Source organism: Tauraco erythrolophus, chromosome 2 (assembly GCF_009769465.1).
Source record: "Tauraco erythrolophus isolate bTauEry1 chromosome 2, bTauEry1.pri, whole genome shotgun sequence".
Taxonomy (NCBI): Eukaryota; Metazoa; Chordata; class Aves; order Musophagiformes; family Musophagidae; genus Tauraco; species Tauraco erythrolophus.
Window position 1 is genome coordinate 51,446,677 of NC_141466.1, and position 23,970 is coordinate 51,470,646.

Consider the following 23,970-nt stretch of genomic DNA (forward strand, 5'->3'; position numbering starts at 1 on the left):
CCTTTTCTCTATCTCCAAAAGGAAGAATATATCTGGAAAGGTGTTCTGGGCAAGGTAGTTGAGGTTACTCAGGAATGAATTACATATTAGCCCGAAGGAAACAAATTAAAGAAAAAGGTGCAAGATTCTGTCAAATAGTCCATGTATATTCTCTAAAAATATCTTAGTCAGGATTGTACCTTATTGGTTCATTAAAAAAGTAATAATGTAATAGCACCTAGCAGCACAGCTGTAATGAAATATTCATTAATATTTTCTTTGTAAATAATTCTAGAGAAACTTACATATTTGAAAGGTTTTTAATTTGTTTCTCACTGGTATAATAGTAATCCCATTGATTTAAATGCATAGCTACTGCAATGGATAGGGCAGTGGAAATCCCTAACGTACTGCTATCGAGACTCGCCATGTAAACATCACATATAGTGCTCAGTGTATACAAAAAAAAATCCATTAATTAAAATGCATTAAATGTCTTCAAGAGCAGTCATTAAATTTCAAAAGCATCCATGTGAGGTAGCATTAGAATTAAAACTTTATTTTCTGTGGTGGAAAGGGAGGAGTAGTATCCTTGTTTCACATGCTGTTTCACCTTCCTCCCATTTAATTAAACAATGTCAATTAAAATAATGTAGAATAGAGCTGTATAATTAAAAGTTGCTGCTTTCACTGAATTTTAAAGACATCAAATTACTTGTCTAAATTGTAACTTGGTCTGGAAGAGCTTGTTTCCTATATGGAAGCCTTTATCTATTAAATGATTTGGTGATGGATACTTTACTAGATGATTACTGTCTTAAAGCTGTCACAGAATTGTGCACCTGCATCTAAGAATTCCATTAAAAATAAATAAATACTGACCCTCTCCTGAATTCATACTGCATCAAATGAATGCGTAGATATTTTGATGTCATAGAATAGTCTTCACTAAATCCCTCTGAATTCTGAGACAAGTCAAATGCTTTAATTGACTTCTATTTACAGTAGGTATCTCAATAACATGTTTCTTTAGCTGGGCATCACAGGAGTTTCACTCATGTCTCTACTCCTGGCTGAACACTTTTTAATTGCATTGTTGAAATATTAAAGTAAGCTAATGTAAGACTCTTTTACTGATAAATGGAGCAGTCTTGTTTTCTTCTCCAACCAGTCTACAGCCTTTGTTTCCTGTCTGTCACTGGAATAAGTATTAGCAAATGCTCAGTCATACATTGGTCAGATCAGTTCATTGATCCACTGAAAACTAATCCTACCGATATATATAAATATAGGAAGGATTTATATATTCAGTCACAGACCTGACTGAAAACTATGGATAGAGGTCATCCAGTTCACTGTGAGTTGAATGGTTACTGGTGCTGTTGCAAGAAATTATGTAACTCTAATTCTCTTCCTCCAGAAGTGTAAACCAAATCTGCCTACTTTGAAAAGCATACCATATTGAGGGCTTGCTTTTCAGTATGCTGTGATATTTTTAATAATGGAATTTTGACAAGGTGCACTCCAGCTGTTAACCTAACACTGCCAAGTCCACTACTAAACTATGTCTCTAAGCACCACATCTACATCTCTTCTAAATACCTCCAGGGATGCTGACTGCACCACTTCCCTGGACAGCTTGTTCTAATGCTTGATAATTCTTTCGGGGAAGAAATTTTTCCTAATATCCAGTCTAAACCTTCCCTGGCACAACCCGAGGCTGTCTCCTCTCATCCTGTCACTCGTTGCTTGGGAGAAGAGGCCGACATTCACCTCACTACAATGTCCTTTCAGGTAGTTGTAGATAGTGGTAAGACTTTTCTCCAGGCTAAACAACCCCAGTTCCCTCAGCTGCTCCTCATAAGACTTGTGCTCTAGACCCTTCAGCAGCTTTTTTGCTCTTCTTTAGACATAGTCCAGCACCTCAATGCCGTTCTTGTAGGGAGGAGCCCAAGACTAAACACCGTATTTGAGACGTGGCATCACCAGGGCCGAGTACAGGGGTACAGTCACTTCCCTAGTCCTGCTGGCCACACTATTTCTGATACAAGCCAGGATGCTGTTGGCCTTGGCCACCTGGGCACACTGCTGGCTCATATTCAGCTGGCTGTTGAACAACAGCCCCACGTCCTTTTCCACTGGACAGCCTTCCAGCCCTCTTCCTCAAGTCAGTAGTGTTACATGGGATTGTGGTGACCCAAGTGCATGATCTGGCACTCAGCTTTGTTCAACCACACACAATTGGACTGAGCCCATCGATCCAGCTTGTCCGGATCCCTCAGTAGAGCCTTCCTACCCTCAAGCAGATCAACACTCCTGCCCAACTTGATGTCGTCTGTAAATTTACTGAGGGTGCGCTCGATCCCCTTGTCCAGATCATCGATAAAGACATTAAACAGAACTGACTCCAATACTGAGCCCTGGGAAACACCACTTGTGACCAGCCACTGCTCTACATCCTCTATGAAGACTTTGAAAGATTGCCTTTCTGCAAACCAGACAGTTTGTAATATGAGATGAAAAGTATATTCAAAAGCAAGTGTAAGCATGCTGAATATATGACCCTGAGTATTTCTGACTCCAAAAGTGAATTAACCCAGCTTAAGCCTGCCCGAAGCATATTTTTAATGAAAGAGCAATGTCAACCTAAAATATCACTGTGACTGCTTTCAAGGTGCGGCCCTAGCAGAAATTGCAAATTAAGTTACTAGGAAGGATTCAGAAACGCTTCCTTCTGAGCACATCTCATTTTTCTTGCAGAGATATAGAATCAATGACAGTTTTTAAAAAAGTAAGTTAAAATAACTGAGCTTTCCAAGCTCTGCAAATCGTATGTCGCAAAAAGATTAAAAATTGACAATGCCACTCAGCTGTGGTCTTTTGCCTTCCTACTTACGTTCTTAGTGGAAACTTAATTATAGACACATGTCTGATTAGGTCTCTCACTTAGTAGAGGACTTTCTGCATTCTCATTCTGCATATGGGAAGACTTCTTGGTTGCCCCATAATGTTATATAGTTGTTTAAAAAAGCAAAAAAGCACTTTCCTACATTGTCCTTCATAGGTCAATGATTGCTAATGGGATATAGAATCAGACCCTCCTTCAAGTCAACAGTACACAGCTGTCCCAGGTGGGTGGTGATTATGTGTCATTACAACCTGATTCTTGTTCAGCGTTCTGTCAAAAATGAGATTTTTGTGTTCAATCCATTTCTTAATGGACAGGTGTTACAAACAAATTGGCATTAATTGGCAACATTGTTGGCGGTCTCAGCAGAAAGCCAAAAGTGTGAAATGAACCAGAGAATAAAAGCTGTGATTGCAGAGATGATCTCTAAACGGCCAGATTTTTTTAGTGCTTTGAAGGAACAGTGTGGAGAGTTTTCAACACAAGCAGCAGCAGCTGTTTAGTAGACAGAAGGCTTGAAGGTCAGCCAGCTCAGTACACTGGGTCAGACCAAAGGACCATCTAGCCAAATAGCTTGTCCCCAGCAGATGCCCTCAAGAGAATACAAGAGCAGAGGAAATATGTAGAATTATTTATAGATTATATTTCCTGCATCTCCAACGATTTCTGGCATAGGGGCTTTCTGAGCCAGTCTGTTATATAAAAACATTTTTTCTTTGTTTTATCCTACTGCATTTTACCTCTAATCGGTACCCATGCTTCTTATATGAGAAGGATGAGTGAACCACTGTTTCCTAATCCTATCCTCTGTTATTTATGGTTTTGCATACTTTTCTCATACAGTTCCCTCAGCTGCTTCTTTTCCAGTCTAATGAATCTTTGTTTTACTTAATCATTATTTGCATGGAAACCATTCTATACCTTTCAACATTTTCTTTTCCCACAACAGCAAGATCTTATTTTTGAGTGTTAATAACCTGTTCATATCTCATTACAGTAGGGGGAAAGTTAATATTGTCTTTCCTCATATGCATTACTGTACATTTATATACTATATTTTGAGTAGTCCTTTTCTCTCTCAGTTATTCAGTATCATGAAGTTCTTCTGCAGCTGTTTGCAGTTTGGGTTTATTGTTATCGTTACTACTTGTGCATAGTAAACTTGGTCAGTCTGGTGTTCACCATCTTTTCCAGATCATTAATCAATATGCTACACAGCATATGTAACTGTGGGAGTCTACAGATAGTACCTCTCCATAGTGAAAACTGGTTCTTAACTGCTGTGGTTTGCCTGCTATATTTTAGCTAATTAGTGATTTGTGTGCAGGTTTAGACTTATTTCACAGAAAACTCGTTAAGAGTTTCTGAGACCATCTAAAGAACCTGAAGGTGCACAAGTCCATGGGACCTGATGAGATGCATCCGTTGGTCCTGAGGGAACTGGTGGATGAAGTTGCTAAGCCACTATCCATTGTATTTGAGAAGTCATGGCAGTCTGGTGAAGTTCCCACTGACTGGAAAAGGGGGAACATAGCCCCCATCTTTAAAAAGGGAAAAAAAAGAAGACGCAGGGAACTACAGGCCAGTCAGTCTCACCTCTGTACCCGGAAAGATCATGGAGCAGATCCTCCTGGCGACTATGCTAAGGCACATAAAAAATAAGGAGGTGATTGGTGACAGCCAACATGGCTTCACTAAGGGCAAATCCTGCCTGACTAATTTGGTGACTTTCTATGATGGGGTTACAGAACTGGTGGATAAGGGAAGAGCAACTGACATCATCTACCTGGACTTGCCCAAAGCATTTGATACTGTCCCACACGACATCCTTGCCTCTAAACTGGAGAGACATAGATTTGACAGATGGACCACTCGGTGGATAAGGAATTGGCTGGATGGACACACTCAAACAGTTGTGGTCAATGGTTCAATGTCCACGTGGAGACCAGTGATGAGTGGTGTTCCTCAGGGGTCAGTTCTGGGACCAGTGCTATGTAACATCTTTGTTGGTGACATGGACAGTGGGATCGAGTGCACCCTCAGCAAGTTTGCAGATGGCACCAAGCTGTGTGGTGTTGTGGACACACTGGAGGGAAGGGATGCCATCCAGAGGGACCTTGACAGGCTGGAGAGGTGGGCCTGTGAGGACCTCATGAAGTTTAACAAGGCCAAGTGCAAGGTCCTGCACATGGATTGGGGCAATCCCAAGCACAAATACAGGCTGGGCGGAGAATGGATTGAGAGCAGCCCTGAGGAGAAGGCCTTGGGAGTGCTGGTTGATGAGAAGCTCAACATGAGCCGCCAGTGTGCGTTGGCAGCCCAGAAAGCAAATCGTATCCTGGGCTGCATCCAAAGAAGTGTGACCAGCTGGTTGAGGGAAGTGATTCTGCCCCTCTACTCTGCTCTCGTGAGACCCCACCTAGAATACTGTGTTCAGCTCTGGAGTCCCCAACACAAGAAGGACATGGAGCTGCTAGAGCAAGTCCAGAGGAGAGCCACGAAGATGATCAGAGGGCTGGAGCACCTCTCCTCTGAAGACAGGCTGAGAGAGTTGGGACTGTTCAGCCTGGAGAAGAGAAGGCTCCAGGGTGATCTTATTGCAGTCTTCCAGTACTTAAAGGGGGCCTACAGGAAAGCTGCAGAGGGACTTTTTACAAGGACATGTAGTGATAGGTCAAGGGACAATGGCTTTAAACTGAAAGAGAAAAGATTTAGATGAAATCTAAGGAAGAAATTGTTCACTCAGAGGGTGGTGAGGCACTGGAACAGGTTGTCCAGAGAAGTTGTGGCTGCCCCATCCCTGGAAGTGTTCAAGGCCAGATTGGATGAGGCTTTAAGCAACCTAGTCTAGTGGAAGGTGTCCCTGCCCATGGCAGGGTTTTGGAACTGGATGATCTTTAAGGTCTCTTCCAACTCAAACCATTCTATGATTCTATCTGTCTCAGATTGAAATGTTAATAGATTATAGGGCACACTGAAAAAAATGAACTTCTGGACCTGTTATGGTATTATAGTTCTATGCAATAGTCTTATGGCCTTCTGTATGTCCTCTTTTGTCCTTAAGAAGACAAGGAGGAGTCACTCCAACTTTCTGCTCTACCATAAACTGGTTAGTAGAATATGGCTTAGTAAGAAACAGACATTAGAAACTTGAACCAGTTTGACTGCTTCGTATCTTTTCCATGTTCTTGGTCATTAATGTCCAAACCATGCAGTAGCATTTCTGCAAGTACAAGCAGTCCAGAAATTGGGGGGAGAGGGAGGAAGTTACTGTTTGTAGTGTGTTTTTGAATTGTCTGGAGATGCCACATTTTCTTGTAACTTGTTTTTTTTTTTGTTAGCAGTTTAGCATAGTAGTATCGTAACTTTGGGGTTAGTAGATTTTGACCAAGTGTTTTTGGCCATTTTTTCCCCTTCAATTCATGAATGTAATGAATAGCTGAGATGTAGATTTTCTAAAATTCAAGTCTTTACTTAGAGATGTTTTTTCTTTACATTGATATCCTACTAAAGCATTTGATTCAAGTGTAAGGGACGAAATGGAAACATTAAATTTCCAGTGACCCACCCATGAATTTTTTGCTACTGAATTCTCTTAAATAGCCTAGAATATTACAGAATATTGTTCAACAGCCTGCTAAAAGAAGCACAGCTAACAGTTCACAAGAAGACAGAATTTTATGTTTAAATTGTCTAGATGTTTTCTGTATCTTGAGAGTTGAGAGGATGGGAACAATAGCTGAAAGTGCTTCAGGAATTATGATGTTCATTTATTTTCTGATTCTTGGATTTAAATTCAGTGATCGTAATCAAGCGTTTGTGTTCAACTGTAATAAGCTACCTTCTGGTTTATTCTTAGACATTTCAGTTTCCAGACGGGCGTGTTAGATGTTGTTGATCATTTTCAACTTCAGATTGCTTGTGGTTCTGTCAATTATTTTAATTTATACAGAATTCTAAAATACACATCAGATTCTTTATTGTCATATTATTAAATTTATATTAAGCTTTGGAGACACTTTAGCCTTTTGTGGCTAATTCTATGAAATAGAAGTAGTATATGGATGTGATTATGAAATATGCATACTGCAACAATACTAGGAGTTCTCAATCAAATGAAAGCTGTACTGTTCTAGGAATTGCAAATACTCTAAATGAAATTATTTTGCTCAAAGAGACTACAATCTAAAAGATTCTTTAGTGTTACCAACTCTGACAATGTCATTACAAATTTTTAATATACTAGAAAAATGACCCTCCATCACTAACTCTCAGTCATCCGGTTAGAGTGTGAAACTCACTATTTTGGTTTATTCATAGAAGTCAATAGAAACATCAGCCCTTGCTGACTGTAAGAAAGAGCTTTAGGGGGGGAAAAATTAACCCTAAACTCTTATGACCAAGAAAAAGAAAGAACAATTCCCAGAATGCTCTTTATTTTGAGTAAGTTTTGTAGCTTTTGAACACCTGGGCATAACAGAGCTGAAGTTGGGTCATTCTGTGGTTTATTTGCTTTTGTAAGTACTACTCAGTGCATATTTACAACTCATATGAAAATAACCAGCTTTCAACTCCTTTCTCTGACGGAAAGTTCTCTGTACAACCTGGGACAAATAATTTCAGTTAGGAGAAAGCAGAAATGCCTAACTTTGACCTAAAGACCTATGACTGTAGATCCTTCTCAGCTGCGTCTCTGTAAATACTATTGCTGTCTTTATAAAAGAGTGAAATGCTCAGCTGTCATGGTAGTGCAGAGATATAAATACCAATAAAAACTTCTCAATTTATCATTTTATGCATTCTGTGAGAAACTCCTAGCTCGTTCTTTTGTTTATTTAATAAGCATTTTTTAAATCTAATAATCATATTCATAATTCTGAGTTGGTACACTGAGCAGTGGTTTCCAGCCTTTTCTATTCTGTTTCTAATTTAATTGATTTGTGCCTGTAAACGCTATTTTGAAATCATTTGCAAACAAAACCAGTTACTGTCTTTTTTGATAATTTGGGCATAGTTCTGTACTTTCAATCATTGATACAATGATGTAAACCTCTGAATATTATTTTAATAGGAACAAACTGCATATTCTGCAAGTGTATATTGACTAAGATGTATATCTGTCCGCAGTTTCCTGAATGTTTTAGTGCTAGTGGTTCTGTGACAACTTTTAAAATTTCATAAATGTTTTCTTTCTGTCATGTTTCATTCTTGGTGCCTTCATGCACTATTTAATTGGAATACATAAGATGCGACATATATAAGCAGGCTAAACAGTTTATATATAAGCTCTACGTTAGATTTGGGCAGACGTTTTTATCAACAGCTGTATATCCAGGCTAATTCCTCTAACTTAATTTGCATTTGCACACATTTGATTTAAGGTTATTTTCTTTTGTATGCCGTAGTTATATGAAATAAGTAGATGGTAAAATTTCGTATTTTCACTGTTCTGAGGTCTAGACATCATTTGCTGCTTAGATACTATCAATCAACAATCTTACCTTTCTAGTAGAAGCATTTAAAGGAAAATTTCAAAAATTAAATTTCAAAATTTATCAGTGCATGTATGGATAGTGATAACACAGAAATCAGATCTTTAAATCTACTATCCAGTAACATTATGAATAAAAGTCACAATTCACGAATAAGAAACCAGTGTTCACTAATGTAGTTTAAGGATGTTATTTATGTCTTTTTCTCTGATGATTGTTTGAGACATGTAGAAGAGTTGCACAGACCAAATTAATGTAAACCAAAAATGTATGTTATGTGGCATTTAGAGAAAATTCAAGGCATTTATGACTAAAAATTATTTCCTTTTTTATTGTCAGTTATAAATATTAACATAAATATAAATTTCTTTAATGTTAAGCCAACACTGAATTTAAGTCACAAGCATATCAAGATAGCTAGCATTCCTTTCTACATGAATGCTTCTTTTTATTTCTCTGCTAAATCTTGAGTTTCTTGAATAGTTTTATTACTATGATTATTCACTTCTGAGACAAGCAGAGCCAGAGATGCATATTCATGTTTTTTCCCGTAAACTGCACTTAGTGATTCTCATTTATTCTGTACAGGCTCCATCATCACCTTCTTCACCCATAGCTAATGAACCAAAATACGAGAAGCGCTGGCTGGATACCTTATCAGTTCCTCTGTCAATGGCTCGAATCTCGAGGTACAAAGCTGGAACAGATAAATTAAGGTTTGTAATCTAAAAGGGGAAGTGCTGGGTTAGCTAGCTGTACCTAATGTTTTGCTATGGAGTGTTGGCTGTATAAGAATTCTTTGAGTGGAGATATGAAAGTTTTCATATTAAAAACTATGCAGTGGCATCTTCTCTTGAGATTAATGGCATGCGTGGCAATTATCAAAGATAAAGTAAAAATTGACAATAAATAGAGCTCCTACAAATATGTTTCTATAATTTGTTGTATCTTGGGAATTCAGTTAGCATCAGCAGCTAGTATAGAGGTTAAGCTTGACATTACTTGAATTAATTTTTAAGAGACTACATTTCATTCCGTATCTCTAACAGAATACTTCTATTTTGCCAAATTCTGATATTACCAATTAACTTTTCTTTTTCTTCTCAAATGGTAACATACTGCATAATCATCATGACTATGCTGCATATCGCTGTCATACAGAAACTCATATTAACAAGAGATTTTGGCAAAATACACGGTACAGAATATTTTGTGTTTAATCGTAGAATCTTTTTGCATCTCAGAGATCTAAGTAATGATTCATAAAGTAGCAGTTGAATAGCATGTCAGAGGTGATTGTCCTGGACTTCAAGAAAGATGAAACTAAAAGTGAAGCTTAATAATGCTTCAATAAATAATATGCTTGTTGAAAGATTTAACACATCGCATCATTTGTCAGCTTTTTTCTGCAAAACATTCCGTGTGGTAGGACTGCCTCAAATCTCCCAGTAGTTATGGTCCAAGTACTCCACAGTTGTCCATATGTATGAGAACAAGAATTCATTCACTGTTATTTTCCATTTTCTTTATAGATTGCCCTATATTTATTTACTTCCAACTGAAAATATTCTATTCTATTCTATTCTATTCTATTCTATTCTATTCTATTCTATTCTATTCTATTCTATTCTATTCTATTCTATTCTATTCTATCCTGTTCTGTTCTAATTCTTGTTAATGAGGGAAATGGAATCTCTATTGAAGCATCAACTATACAGCTCACCTGCTACCAGGAGGTAACAGAAAATCATGTGCATCCCTTTCTTGATTTATGCTGGATTTTTTAGTTGTTTCCTGAAAATGACCTGAAAAACATTATTTTCCTAGTAGGACAATTATACTGCTTTTAATTTTTTAACTTTAACTTTTAACTACATCAGTTGGCAACTCCTCTCCCAGACTTTATGTTAAAGCATCACAGGTGAATAATAATAAATTGTCCAGAAAAGTTTTCGTTTCTTCCACAGTCTTTGTCTGAACTCTTACTTCCATTTTATTTAGTCTCCGATCACTTTCTGCACCACTTTCCTCCTTCTTACTACAACTGACCAGTTCATGTGGTCCGATCCTTCCCAATCTATCACAGGCCTCCAATCATTCAAAGCTTAGAAGTTCTCCTCTAAATTAAATGAACAAATCTCTGTGTGCAGATTTAGACACGGACTCATTATCAACTTATCATCAATGTTCTTAAATTTAAAGGATAAATGGAAGAAGATGGAACATTTAAAACACTGAGTTCAATAGTCAGTTTGAAGCAGTTTCACTCCTGTTTTGTGCACTCTATGCATTGGATGGAGCAATCCAAAGGCATTCCATTTCCCAAAACAGTAGTGTGTGCATTTTGAGAATTCTTTGAAATAAAACACTTTCTGATATTGTACTGGGTCTGACTGAGATGGAGTTAGTTTTCTTCATAGCAGCCCATATGGTGCTGTGTTTTGGATTGTGACTAAAACCATGTTAATAACATGCCAGTGTTTTGGTTGTTGCTGAGCAGCGCTTGGAAAACTTCAAGGCTTTCTCTTTTTCCTCTGCTCCCACTGAATGAGTAGGCCAGGGGTGGGCGAGAAGCTGGGAGGGGACTCAACCTGGGCTGCTGACCTGAATTGACCAAAAGGATATTCCATGCCATGTAACATCATGCTCAGTAATAAAAACTAAGAGGGGGTTTCGAGGAGCAAGCCATTGCTTGCAGACTGGCTGGGCATCATTCTGCTTGTGAGAGATGGTGAGTGGTTGCCTTTGCATCACTTGTTTCATTATGAGTTCGTTTTGTTTCCTCTTCCTTTTGCTTATTAAACTATATTTATTTCAACTCACGAGATTTTTTGCTCTTCCTGTTCTCTCTGCTGTCCCACTGGAGAGGGGTGGGGGAGTGATTGGCAGTGTGGATGCTTAGCTGCTGGCCTAGGATCAACCCATTGCAGATGTATTTTTCTTGTAAGGATTGAGGAGCTTAGTGCTTTCAGTCTCAGTCTTGGAAAGATACATTCTCTTGTGATGCATGTCACTCTCATATGTATTTAGTATACATAGCACTCCTTTATTACTGATTTTTTTTTCCTTTTTGTTGTAAACTCTCTACAGGAAGATAAAATTGTTCCATAAAGCCTATAACCATCCCATGATACTTTAGTTCTACTAAAGTTCCTTGCTTGTTTTGGTAAACCAACAAGAATATCTAATGAGAATTAAAGGAATACCACCCTGAGATTTACTGCGGATGAGGTGTTTCCCATGTTCTTACTGAAGGTGTTTATTTTTGCCTGAGGGATACCAGATTGCTCTTACACAATTCTCCTCCTCTGAAATACATGTACATATTCTTGCTGTTATTTCATTTGTATTCTTTCTTTTACATTTCCCCATGTTCGTATAAGCCTACATTACAACATTTATCTTCAGTAATTGCTTTCTGAAATCAAGTGTCATCTTTGCATGAAATGAAACCTACAAGCAATTACAGGTATAAATGGTGACATCAGTCTAGATAACAATCCTCCTTTCAACCATATCTACACATCTCTGCTCCCTTTCACATTTCAGCCATCTATCTAAAGTCATTTGAATGAGTCCATGACAATTCCCCTGAATGTATTGTGGATCCTGTGGACTAATTTGCTAATTTTACCACTCTCTGAATATTTACTTGGAGCCTATCTGCGTACATCAGTAGACAGCGCACCTGCTTTTTCAGTATTAAATGAGTCCATGAGTCTCTTTGTCATCCTTTTAACTTTTTGTCTCCCCCATGTTCTTTGTCATAACTGTTTTGTTGCAACACTTCATTATATATTATCCTCTAAGTTATCTCAGTTGGTCTTCAGAAGGTGCACTGGCACCAGAACAGCCAGATTACTTTTTAAGTCTGTGTTGTGGAAGTATTGGAACTATCTTCTATAGTGTTGCACACACAGCTGTGTGCCTTCTCTTCAGCTAGATGGACTGAATGAGAGGCCTTTTCCCTTACTATCTACCTGAATTAAATTCAGAGAGGTCTGATCATTCTTCCATCAAAATTAGTAACTATGCAAAATGTTATGGCTTGGAAAAGGATATTGAAGCCTGTATGATTATTTTGGTGTTTACCCACTTGCCAGTAATGCACATTCTGCTTTCTTCAATCTTTCTTTTCCCTTATAGACAAACAGCTTTTTCACCTGTGAAATTCTTGCAGTTGGCTACAGCAGACATAGCATACTTTTGTTACTAAAATCCATGACAAAATTCATTTTAATATATAGTATTGTATATTCTATGTATAGTACCTGTAAGTCCAACTACTCTTGCTGTTCTGATGTGATAAGCTGCTGTCAGCCAAGTCTGGATGGCCCCTCTGACCTCATTCACTTTTATTTTCCATCATATTGAAGATCATTTGATATTTTCAGCATTCTTTTTCTGGTGATGTAAATAAGCTCTGACTTTCAGATGACCTCAGGAACAACAAAAAGATTATCTGGTGTAAGGTTGAACATGGTACTGAAGGGCATCTTTTTCCTGAATTATTTTAAAAGTATAGAGTATGACTATGTATGACATGTCAGCATCTTGATCAATATTTTTGACCATTTTGAGTTAGAAAGCGTCATACAGCTATATATATACTTTTAATGTGATTTATATCAAATCTAGTCTAATCTAATCAGGTTAAACTGTATGACTTTGTTTGGGGTTAAACTATGCACTTTCAATTCCTTCATTTGCATTCTTCAGTAACTTTGGCAAGAAAGGACATATTTTTAGCTCTTGTGTCATGAGGTGGTCAGGAATGACTGTGTTTGATTGCTGTTCTTTTTTCATTATAAAAGAAAGTAGTTACCTTTGATTTCTCATTTCACTTGACTTTTCCTTTTGATTTTTCCCAGAAAGTCTTAAGACTGGTGACTTAATATTTTTCATATATGTTAGATTTTTTCAGCACCATAGATATTAACAGAAACATGAGAGAATGCGCTAGATTTTTTCCCTTCCTTATACATGAAGAGGAATGAATGAAAATACTGCAGAGTGCGACTGTGAAGTGTATTTGTCTGTATCACAAAACAAAAGCAAAAAAATCCCCCAGAATATTTCAAAGGAAAGGTAGGAAATGTAGCAGATGTCCTTCCTGTTCTCAATGCAGGATCTTTCCAGTAATATCTTCAGAAGGTATGAACATAGTAGAGAAACATTGTATTAACTACCGAAATCACCTTTAATTAGTGTATTTTATATTGTTGATATGATTAGAGGCTATCTGAATATTTCTGTGCAGCGTGATGATTAGACTTTTTGATTACTTATTAGTTCAATAACTTTTTCATTCACTTGCCTTTATAATATAGCACCACTACTTCTATCATTTTACACGGCTTACCATCCATCAATGTCATTTTTCTCTGTAAGAGGTAAGGTAAAATATACGGTGAGAACTCTGTTCCTGTGAATACTCTTATTTGCTAGCTGGTAATGGAAACATTTTTGACTGTTAAGGATAGGGTTGGTCACTAAATGTAAGTGTAACGGAGAAATAGTGAGATCATCAAGTCTTTCTCATGCAAAGGAACTTGTAGTTCATGGCATAGTTTGGGGTGGTTTTATTTTTAGGATAGAAAATTAAAGATAAGTAGTCTTATAAAAAACAAAGAACATAGTTCATTCATTTATAATTTTTCATTTTTCTTATGAATTGTCTAAATCCTTATTTGGAAAAAGGCGTAGATAAGTATTTTCAGCCCTTACAGCAGATACTGACAGTACTATATTAATAATTTTCATTTGCTGTATTGACTAGAGCTTTTAAGTGAAGGTACAATAGCTATAACCTCTTGAACATTATGAGTTTAGAGACTGAAAAAAAAATTGCTTATTTGGAAGATGGAAATTAAATTGAAGAAATGAGTGGACTGGAAGTAATTCAGGCCTAGTGGCTATGAGCCCATGTAGCTGTGATCCCAATTACAAAACAACTTAATTAGATTTAGGTGTTACTTTCTATTTCTTGGTATTCTGGCCATTGCAATTACGAGAAAGTATTGTGTGATTTTTCTTAAATGGGTTTTTTGAGGTTTTTTTATAAATTGGCTCACTAGTTTCTTAACAGAATCTTTCTGAAGGATTCTATTTTCTATTTTAACATTTCAGTGAGTTAACAAAATGTCTTTAATTGGATAAATAAATTGGAAAGTAAGAAATGGAATAAACCATTTTGAGAAAGAATCCAACTGATTTGGAGCAATAAGGGGCAGAGAGATTAATGTCTGACAAAAGGTAAGATGATAAAGAAAGTATAGGTTTGGAGGGATATTATTAATAGGGTGTCTTAGGAGCTATTTGACTGACGATGCAGAAAACAGTACACTAATTAAAGTCATTGGTGACACAGAATCAGCATCCTCAGTGCAGAAGAGGAGCACAATATTTTATGAAAGGATGGAACTATTGGAAACGGGATGCAACACAATATTAAAAAGTGCAAGGGGATGACATTAAGGATTGTTACTACAAAACTGTTTGATAGATGGAAGCAGAGGAAGGCAAGGACTGGGTACAGTAGTTAGGCAGAGAATAGCTCTGAAACACCACTGTCCTGCAGACTTACAAAGGAGAAATGGATCATTTAGGGTAGAGCAGGAGAGACGCTTTTCAGAAGTAAGAAGCATTAAAACCTTTATACAAACACTGCTAAGGCCCCATCTAGAATCTATGTACAATTCTGGTTATTCAAATTAAAATATAAAATTTTCCATTGAAAATTTTCTCTTTTCTCAAAAGGCATTGTACTGTCACTTACTGTTCCTGGTTTTAGCTGTAGTATTTTAGGATTTGGCAACTGAGGTTTCCTTTGGTACTTAAGGAATTTCAACTTATTTTTTTCCCATTCTACATAGAGTTAGAAAGTGACATTTATTTTCAATGGCTTTTAGACCTGATAACCTTGTAATCAAATTGATACATTTAGCCATAGACAATGTTTTGTGATTTCTACCATGCATATTGATTTTTTTTTACTATAGTTACAAAGTACTAAAACTAGCTTCACATGTATGGGAGTCCTTTCTGTAACCTTTGTTCTGAATTTGTTGACCTTTGTAGCACTTCAGAAAGCACTTTATTTTTGTCTTTAGGACTATGAGGCACAGGACAATTTATTGATTTTTACTGTGTTGTTCAGGTGATATGTAAAAAGAATAAGCCATGAAGTCAGTGGATTTTTTGAAAGAATTGTGCTATGTACAGTTTTTTAAGGACTGCCTGAAGACTGTTATATGTGTTTTTCTTTAAAAGCATCATTAAAATAAATATTGCCAGTATGTCAAAATTCTGTTCAAAAAGAAAGACATTCTGGAAATCACTTGCAAGGGATCAGGTAAATGCAGGCTACAGAATAAGATCTGCTCAATAGAATGTAAACAGAAAGATACTCAAGAAATAACCAGGCGTTCTGCAGATCTCTCCACAAGAAGAGATTGACTTACCTTTGGCTAGAATAAGCTGCTAAATCAGAGAAAAATCAAGGTATAGGCAGGAAAAAGAAGCTAGACAGGAGCTATGCCGCACAGTTGGAATAAAAGATCAGCACTAAATATTGGTTCGTAGAGATTGGGACCACTTTAGTACCTGTTCCTTATGTGAGAAGTGATGTAAAATGTTTTGGCCAGAAATTAGACATACTTTTGGATGCGATATACTTGCAGTCTAAAAGTGTATCGAAAATCAGTGACATGAAAACTAAGGAAATGGCTGTTTCTTTGCGCTCTAGGGCAATATATTCACATCCTTAAAAACATCCTTTTAATTCTGTTCAGTAGTGTGAAGCCAACATAAGGAGAGTGAACTGTTTATTTTTTCAATCTTCATCCTCATGACATTTAGCGTCTAGTTTTAAAATCTGTACTGCAGCTAAGTGCACAGGCAAAAATGAAGCACTTTGATTATTTTCAGGGTGCTTGTACTCAGGAAACATTTCCACTTTCCCCCAAAGATGATGTGTTGCTCTGGAAAATTGATGTGACACATCTTCGTTCTTATTTATTCTAGTAAATAGCATCCCTTAGAAGACAGAATGGTGGACCACACCATGGCATATAGCCAGCAAGCAGAAGAAAAGGCAAAATAAATCCTGTCCCCCTAAAAAACGATAAACAGATTATTACTCTTGGGGAATTATTCATATTTTTTTTTTTTTCTGGAGAAGTTGAGACTTATTTTGTCTTTTCTTCTGCTTACTGACAAAATACTGAATTCTAATCCACTAGAATGTCCTGGTTTTGACTGGGGCTTAGCTCGGCAAGACTCTACCCCTAGATGTCTTCAATAAATGCCTCGGGGTAAACAGTCTTGAGTTGCTGCAGCAGACGTGCTTGCTTACTAACTTTGACACCAAAAAAGAAAAAAAATCTGGAGCGAGCTGAATATGTTGAAGTCTGTGATGCTCATTACTTAGCTTTGTCGCTGCTATTTTACAAAATTTGTTCAAGAAATACATATTTTCAGAGGAGTGTTATGGGAAAAAAACTGATTTGCATTGTGTTATCAATAGTAATAATAATTATCAAACTATATTGCTCTTTCTTCTGAAAGCAGAGTATTTAAATTTCAAATAAATCCACCAGATTACTAAGTCTAAGTAAGGCACATGGACATCTGTTTTTGCTTAACGACCATGTCTGGATTTCATAGAAATATAAATTGGATATTTAAATCATGTGGAGAATTGAACATCTTGAAGAGGTAATCTTTTGCATATAATTTAAATACAATGACACTGATGATCTCTGTAGTCATGAGAGAGATTTGTTGTCACGAGCTATAGATTCTCTTCATGTCAAAAGACTTACAGAATTGCACCTGAACTGGTGTTACAGTGGCAAGCAGTCCAAAAATTGTTATCTAAATACAGATTTTGTTAGCCATCTTATGTGTGTCAAAAATTTCCTAGAGACACTATTGTATTATATAGGAGATCAAAGCCATTGACATATCAAATCAGTTCTGAAGAAATCATTAAGATAAATCCAGTCGTCCTACAAGGGATACTGTGAAGTACAGTTGGATAATTTATTATTTAAAATTTTGACTTCTCCCGCACACTCTCATTGTGCTCAAGGAGCAATGAGAAAATAACATGCATCTTTGTTATCCTAGTGATTAAAATAAATTGTAAATACTTGCATTAAGACTTTATAAAGATACAGCTTAAGGGTTTTTAACTTTAATAATAATTATTTTGCCAATGCATTCAATAATATGGTGAAACCAATATTGTTTGATTTGCTGATTTATATTTTCTAATATTTTCTTGTACTTCCTGAGTAGAATTAACAGGTGACATGATCTGAATCTAAGAAGACATCTGCATGTCAATAATTTAAGGCAGAACAACATTCCACCTAAATTCTGTGGGACCATTCACATGCTTAAAATCTTTGTGGGACTGGAGTTTAATGGATGAGATTCATCTCACCTGACTGTAGACATCTAATAGTCATTCTCCTATGAATGTGCTAAATCACTGAACTCACCTTGGAGTCAATGGAGAGAAATGATCATCTCCAGAGAATCATCCAGCTCACCTATCTTGTGCACTTGCTTTTGATAAAAGGAAATAGTTCTGGAGTTTAGCATGACTCACTTACAGAATCATCAAATAATTCATGCTGGAAGAGATCCTGGAAGTCACCTAGTCCAGCTCTGTGCACTATGTCTAATGAGATCATATTGATCAAGGCCATCTCTTGCAATTCCTGAACACTTCCCAGGGTGGAGATTCCACAGCCTCATTGGGCAGCCAGTGCCAGTATTTGATCACCTTTGGGGGCAGGGCAGAGGGGAAGAAAAAAGAAAAAATCTGATGTTGAACTTAAATTTGCCATGTTCCAGCTTGTGTCTGCTGCCTATCATCCATATACTTAGGCAACAGAACTTTATATACTTGAATGGGGTGAAACCCATCTCATTTGAATTACCAGTAACTGATAATCGTACTGGAATTATAAAACACATATTAGTAAGTATATATACACTCCATTCTCCAGCCCACCACAGTGACTGGTGATATTACATATTCTGCACTCAAGAGAGGACAGTAGTACACTGGTGCTATGTATAGCTTTCAGTCATTCAAGCTGTTCCTGTTTCCTCCACCTCTTTCTTCCATACAAATAAATCATGCTGAGACTGTAATTCCTCAGATTTTTCTGTCTGCAGCGAAGCCAAATACTTCACATCTACACCCTACTCTTTTTTCTCTTTCGGCTGGTGATATTACCTTTGTTCTTTAATACAAAATAAACCAAAGTTACAATACTGGAAGCAAAATGTTTACCAAAAAAAAACCAAACATGAAATGCAATCCAAGTTTATGTTTAATACTTTTTTATCTTTTATCTACAAAGTTTCTGTTAATAGTCCAATTACATGAACAAATTTGAACATTTTTAAGATACAAGGCTATATGTCATTTACAATACAAATTGTAATGTTTCCCCCATTATGTTTAACACAGAATTTCAAATAGATTGAGTAATTCAAATAATTTGTTTTTGGGATTTTCAAAGTGTACTCATAGTCCACAAAACTTCAGGGTAACTAGAAATTTTAGCAAGAGTGCCATATAGTACTATAAACAAGCCACTAGGAAATGCTGTAAAACAAGTCAGACGTCAAAAAAAATCATATAAACAGGAAGAAAAACTGATTTAGGAACCGGGAGGATGCAAAGCTGATCAAATCTGTCTGTCCGTATCAGCATGGTAGTAAACTTCAGGTAAAACAGCATCTGTCAGACAAGCATCTAGCTTTTTATTAAGGAAATAGAATAAAACATTGAGATAAGTCTAATAGAAAGATGATTTCACATGCCTCATACTGAAAATGTTAAAATACATTTTGCTGAAATTCTTAGCTCCCAATAAAGTAAAAATTTAGCTTTTCCCATTTCAGCTGGCACTGAAAATACATCTTCTCTTAGAAAAGTCTTGGAATTTAACACCTTTATAGTAGCTAACTGCTCATACGGCAAAATGTATGTTATTAATTTTAATATTAGTTGTTTAAAGGAAGGAAGAGATCTTAAAGTCTACCGATGCCCATCTGTTACTCTGACTGCCATTCTCGTAAAGATAGTGTTTATTTTATTAAAAGAACTTGATACAGTAAACAAAACCCAAAAGAGACCAGAAATGTAGGTCCATTCATCATTTCACCATGAAAGTAAGGTAGAAAGAGGCTGAATGTAGAAAATAGTGCCTCATGCTCCTTACTGGAAATGCTTGCAGGAAACAAAGTTTCAGATTGGGAGACAAGTCTGAAAATATAAGAAATGTGACAGTAAGTTGGCCTAAATTTCTAGAATTTAGGAAAAGCAAACATTCATTTCTGGTTCTAGTTGCAATACTCAGTACAGTAACAGCAGGAGTAGAAGAGATGGGAATTTCCTCTAACTGTGTTTTAAAATGGACTTGCAGCCTCAGAGGCAAAAAAAGAAGCCAAGACATGTCATCTTATTTTGTGGTGATGAGATGACTTCATAGCATCTTGAGACCGCTCAAGCTTACTATTTGGTATTAAATGGAAAGCTCATCCTTGTCAGGTAACAGGAATCGGTACTTAGTTGTGCCTCTCTTTCTTTTCTGTGTTTTGAGGAAAGGGAGAAAGCCATGGTATTTAAATGTCTAGAATTTGTTTTCTCCTGAATTCCGGTGCTGCCTTGGTGCTTGCACTGGTTGTTTCACTTAAAACAAAACCAAAAACCTCAGCATTCGTTTTGTTAAGCTCTTATTTTAAGTTTGGATATTTGTTTTCACTTGTAGCCTTATATACACTGTGCTTTTCAGACCACAGTGTGATACATGTAACGATATATTATATGTAGAGGGGAACTATTGTAACTTAAGGCAAGAAATAATCATAGTAAAGTCGAGTAAGATTGAGAGCAAAATCAAGTGTATTACTAGCACAGACTTGGTGACTGGCATCTGTAAACTTTGAAAAAACCCAGCGCTTTCTTTTCCTGTTTCATTTAATTCACTGAACTGCTTCCTGGTCAAACGTGCTTTCTTCCTGAATCAGCACAGTGGGGACAGTGGTGCCCCAAAGGTTCCAGTTCCTTGTGCCAGGCAGCGTGACCACCTCCAGCACATCAGAAGCTTTGAATGAGACTGAGCTCCTGGGAAGGGGTGTCGTGGTGTCAGTCTGCAGGGGCAGAGGAACATCTCTGCAGGAGAGAACCACTCATGGGGCTGCATTAGTAATAACGTAGTCAACAAGTCAGTGGAAGTGATTATTCCTCACTCTTTTGCATTCCTGAGGCCACATCTGAAATACCTGAATCTAAAATACTGTGTCCAGTTTTAGTCGTCCTGTGGAAGAGAGATTTGTATTTTGAACCAGTTAGTGAGGAGGCTGGACTAGAGGACCTGCAGGCTCTCTCACACCCTATTTCATTCAGCACAAATATCCTGTCAGTGAAGTGTTCAGATCTCTAGATGTGTTTGTTTGAATCTTGTTAACTGTCTTTTATCACTGTATTTTAATAAGTTAAGGACAACAGGAGTTTCAGTGTAATCTGCACTATTGCCAGAACTATGTTTCAAATGATAAAAGATTGGTTAATTTTTATAATAAAACTTGTTATTTTTAAATCTTTATTGCCTGTGTTAGTTGCATTAGGTGTTAGCTGAGGAGTTCCTTTCTGTGATCTTTCATCAACCACATTGCATACCTTTATGCATCTGCTGAAGTTGAGTTAGTACCTAGGCACCCTGTGGATTCAGCGGAGAGCACGTACTTTCATGGTGCTGTTAAATGTTCTGGATTGTCCTCTCTGGTGGTCCAAGGATTCTAGCATCTTAGCTTTGGTGTTTGAATTTGGTGTCTAATTTAGGCATTGTGAACGGCTTCTCTTGACGGTACCAAATGAAGTCTGTTTCTATGCTCTGCTGTGTATCAATGCATAGGACATGACGGCTCTTCACTGTCTCAGTGGGATGTTGAAGAGATCATACTATGAGCCATTCTTTTATAGCACTGTTGGGATCTTTGATAGAGCCTTAGGTAAAAGGAACAGCATGCTTGAGATGTGATTACTTCACTCAGTTTACTTGAAGACAATAAAAGGATTTGTTTTGACCTTTTCTTTCTTTCTGAAGAGGTGAAACAGATTTACTGAAATGGAAGTGGCACAGAATTGTGTCATTGGCATCAGGTTGTAGTAGTTACCATGATAATTCAATCATGAAAGGAAAACAAGGGAATCAGCCGATATATATTTAGGTCTTCAGATCGAGAATATTTTTGCAAACAGCAAATAGAATGCTTTATGACTCTTTTAACAGCAAAGCATATCAGCAAAGCGTACCAGTTATAATGGCCAAGTATATCTATTAGGGTATATATCTCTATTAGGATACTTTGTCTTATTAATATTGTGTGTGATGAGTATTTCATTTGACCTTTTTTAGCAAGTGTATAGAGTTCAGTATTCATGTTCGCCATCAAACTCCCTGCAAATGACAAATATTAGGTCATTAACTTTTTCAGTAAGTCATGAATGAGTAACTGCCTATTAACCTCTATGTGTCATTTTGAATGCTAATGTTGACATGTATCATAAATTAAACAGTACAGGAATTCACCTTAGATCAGAGAATCCCAGGAAAATCCAGCGACTTTACAGAGCAGTATTCTTGATTCAGTAGTTTGCTTTCTTTTACATTAGTACCAAAAAGAAATTGATATAGCATGTATGAGTAAATATCAAATTTGTAAATGTAAAAAGTAGCCATGATATTCTCCAAATTAGATACCAAACAAACATATGCGCAATCATTCAGATAATTATAATTGTTTTTCACAATAGTATATAGCTAAAGTCTAATTCACGTGACACTCATGGGCACTTAAATAATCTATGTAGCTTTCTGATGTTTATTTGCTGAAACTATTGCATCTCACATGTTTTAAATTTAGACCAGTGTACTTCTGCGTCACTACTTAATAAACTTTTGTTGTTACTATTGAAAAATCTTGTAGTTAAAAAAAGTATATCCCACCAGCATCCAAATGAGGGGGATTTCAGATGTATATACACAGTGCCTAACTTACTGCAGATAGTAAGGAACTGCATTGGCATTTGCAGAATACAGTTGCTATAAACACGCATAAAAAATGAATCAAATGCAGTTGCACGTTAGCAATGTCAATGCTCTTTTGAGAAAGGACTCTATATTAAAAAATTATTTAAAGAAACATCTAAGTAACATTTTCAAATTCTTATGTCATAAAAGATCTTAAAGGAAACATTGCTTAGAATGTTATGCAGAAAAGTATAGAAATCCAAGAAACTAAAACTATGGAAGGCAGTTCTTTGCAACTTAATACATTCCTAGTAAACATAACCAAAATGCAATAAAGAAAATAGTCATTTTGGTTTAAAAAATTTTTATGTTTGTTCAAAAAAATCTAATGCATACCTCCTGAATACACTACCTTAAGTTCAATAATTATGAACATAATATGTATACTTAAGGGAAGTAAATGATCAGCACATATATATGCTGGTACAGAGAAAGTACTTTTTGTATGTGTTGCTCCTGGTGCTGCCCATTATTATCCTTCTTTTTGTTGCCTTTCTTTTGATTTGTAAAGTTAAGACTCAAAACTTGTCAAAAGGTTTAAAAACACTTGAACACTGAGAAATATTGGGCAGTTTCAGAAAACTGACGTATCTTCCTTTACGGATATATTTCTTCTTACTGCAGATCTAATGCATTTGAAGTGCTGGCACTCGATGGAGTTAGTACTGGGATACTTCAGTTTTATACAGCCCAGGAGAGTGCTGACTGGCTGAGAGCAATATCAACTAACATCAGTGATTTGACACTTCAAAATGTATGTTACTTTCTGCATATTTTCTTGTCTATGCTATTGTAAAATTATTTCTAATTTTCCAAGGGTAGAAAATAATTCACATTTAAAATACAATATATAAAACGCATGTTTATGGGGAGGAAAAGGAGAAAGGAAAGAGCAGGGAGAAGTTGTCTGGTCAATCAAAAGTATCAAGAAGTTTTCAAGACTTGCAGTGTTGTTATAGAACAGAGAGTAGAAGAAAATCAGATTGCATTTTAAGTCAAAATATTTATCCTTTCTGGTCATTTCACAGAGCTTTAGATATGACCAAATATTTCATTTTTATATTTTTGTAATTAGAATGTGCTTCAAATTAGTATTTGTTGATTTTGAAGTAGGCATGTGGAAACTCAGTAGCTAGTGAAGTGTGACTTATAGAGGCTTATTGGGAGACAGTATTTTTTCCTCTCTAAGTTGTCTAGGAGTTGATTTATTTAAAGTCATATTATTCTGTCTTTCTTCCTAGAAGTATAAAGATTCTTATACTGTTTTAAGTTACTCCTGTAAATTCAGAAGTAGCATTTGCTTTTGAAGCAGAAGTGTTAAGTAATCCCTGGAGAAACAGAAAGTTATTATTTGGACAGCACATGATTATTCCAAGAAAGAACAACTGAAAACTGTTGAAGATTCTGGAATGAATCATAAAGTTAAATAGGGAACTCAATAATCTACAATATTGAAAATATATTTCAG

General features: G+C 36.5%; 1 protein-coding gene across 1 annotated transcript in view; it reads left to right on the forward strand.

The window, feature by feature from the left end:
- Positions 1 to 23,970, forward strand: part of SNTG2 (syntrophin gamma 2) — a 304,188-nt gene that overhangs the window by 211,735 nt on the left and 68,483 nt on the right. Inside the window, exons 10-11 of the mRNA XM_086608352.1 lie at positions 8,968 to 9,095; positions 23,127 to 23,256. Of these exons, the coding sequence (XP_086464478.1) occupies positions 8,968 to 9,095; positions 23,127 to 23,256 (258 nt within the window). The remainder of the gene's footprint in view (positions 1 to 8,967; positions 9,096 to 23,126; positions 23,257 to 23,970) is intronic.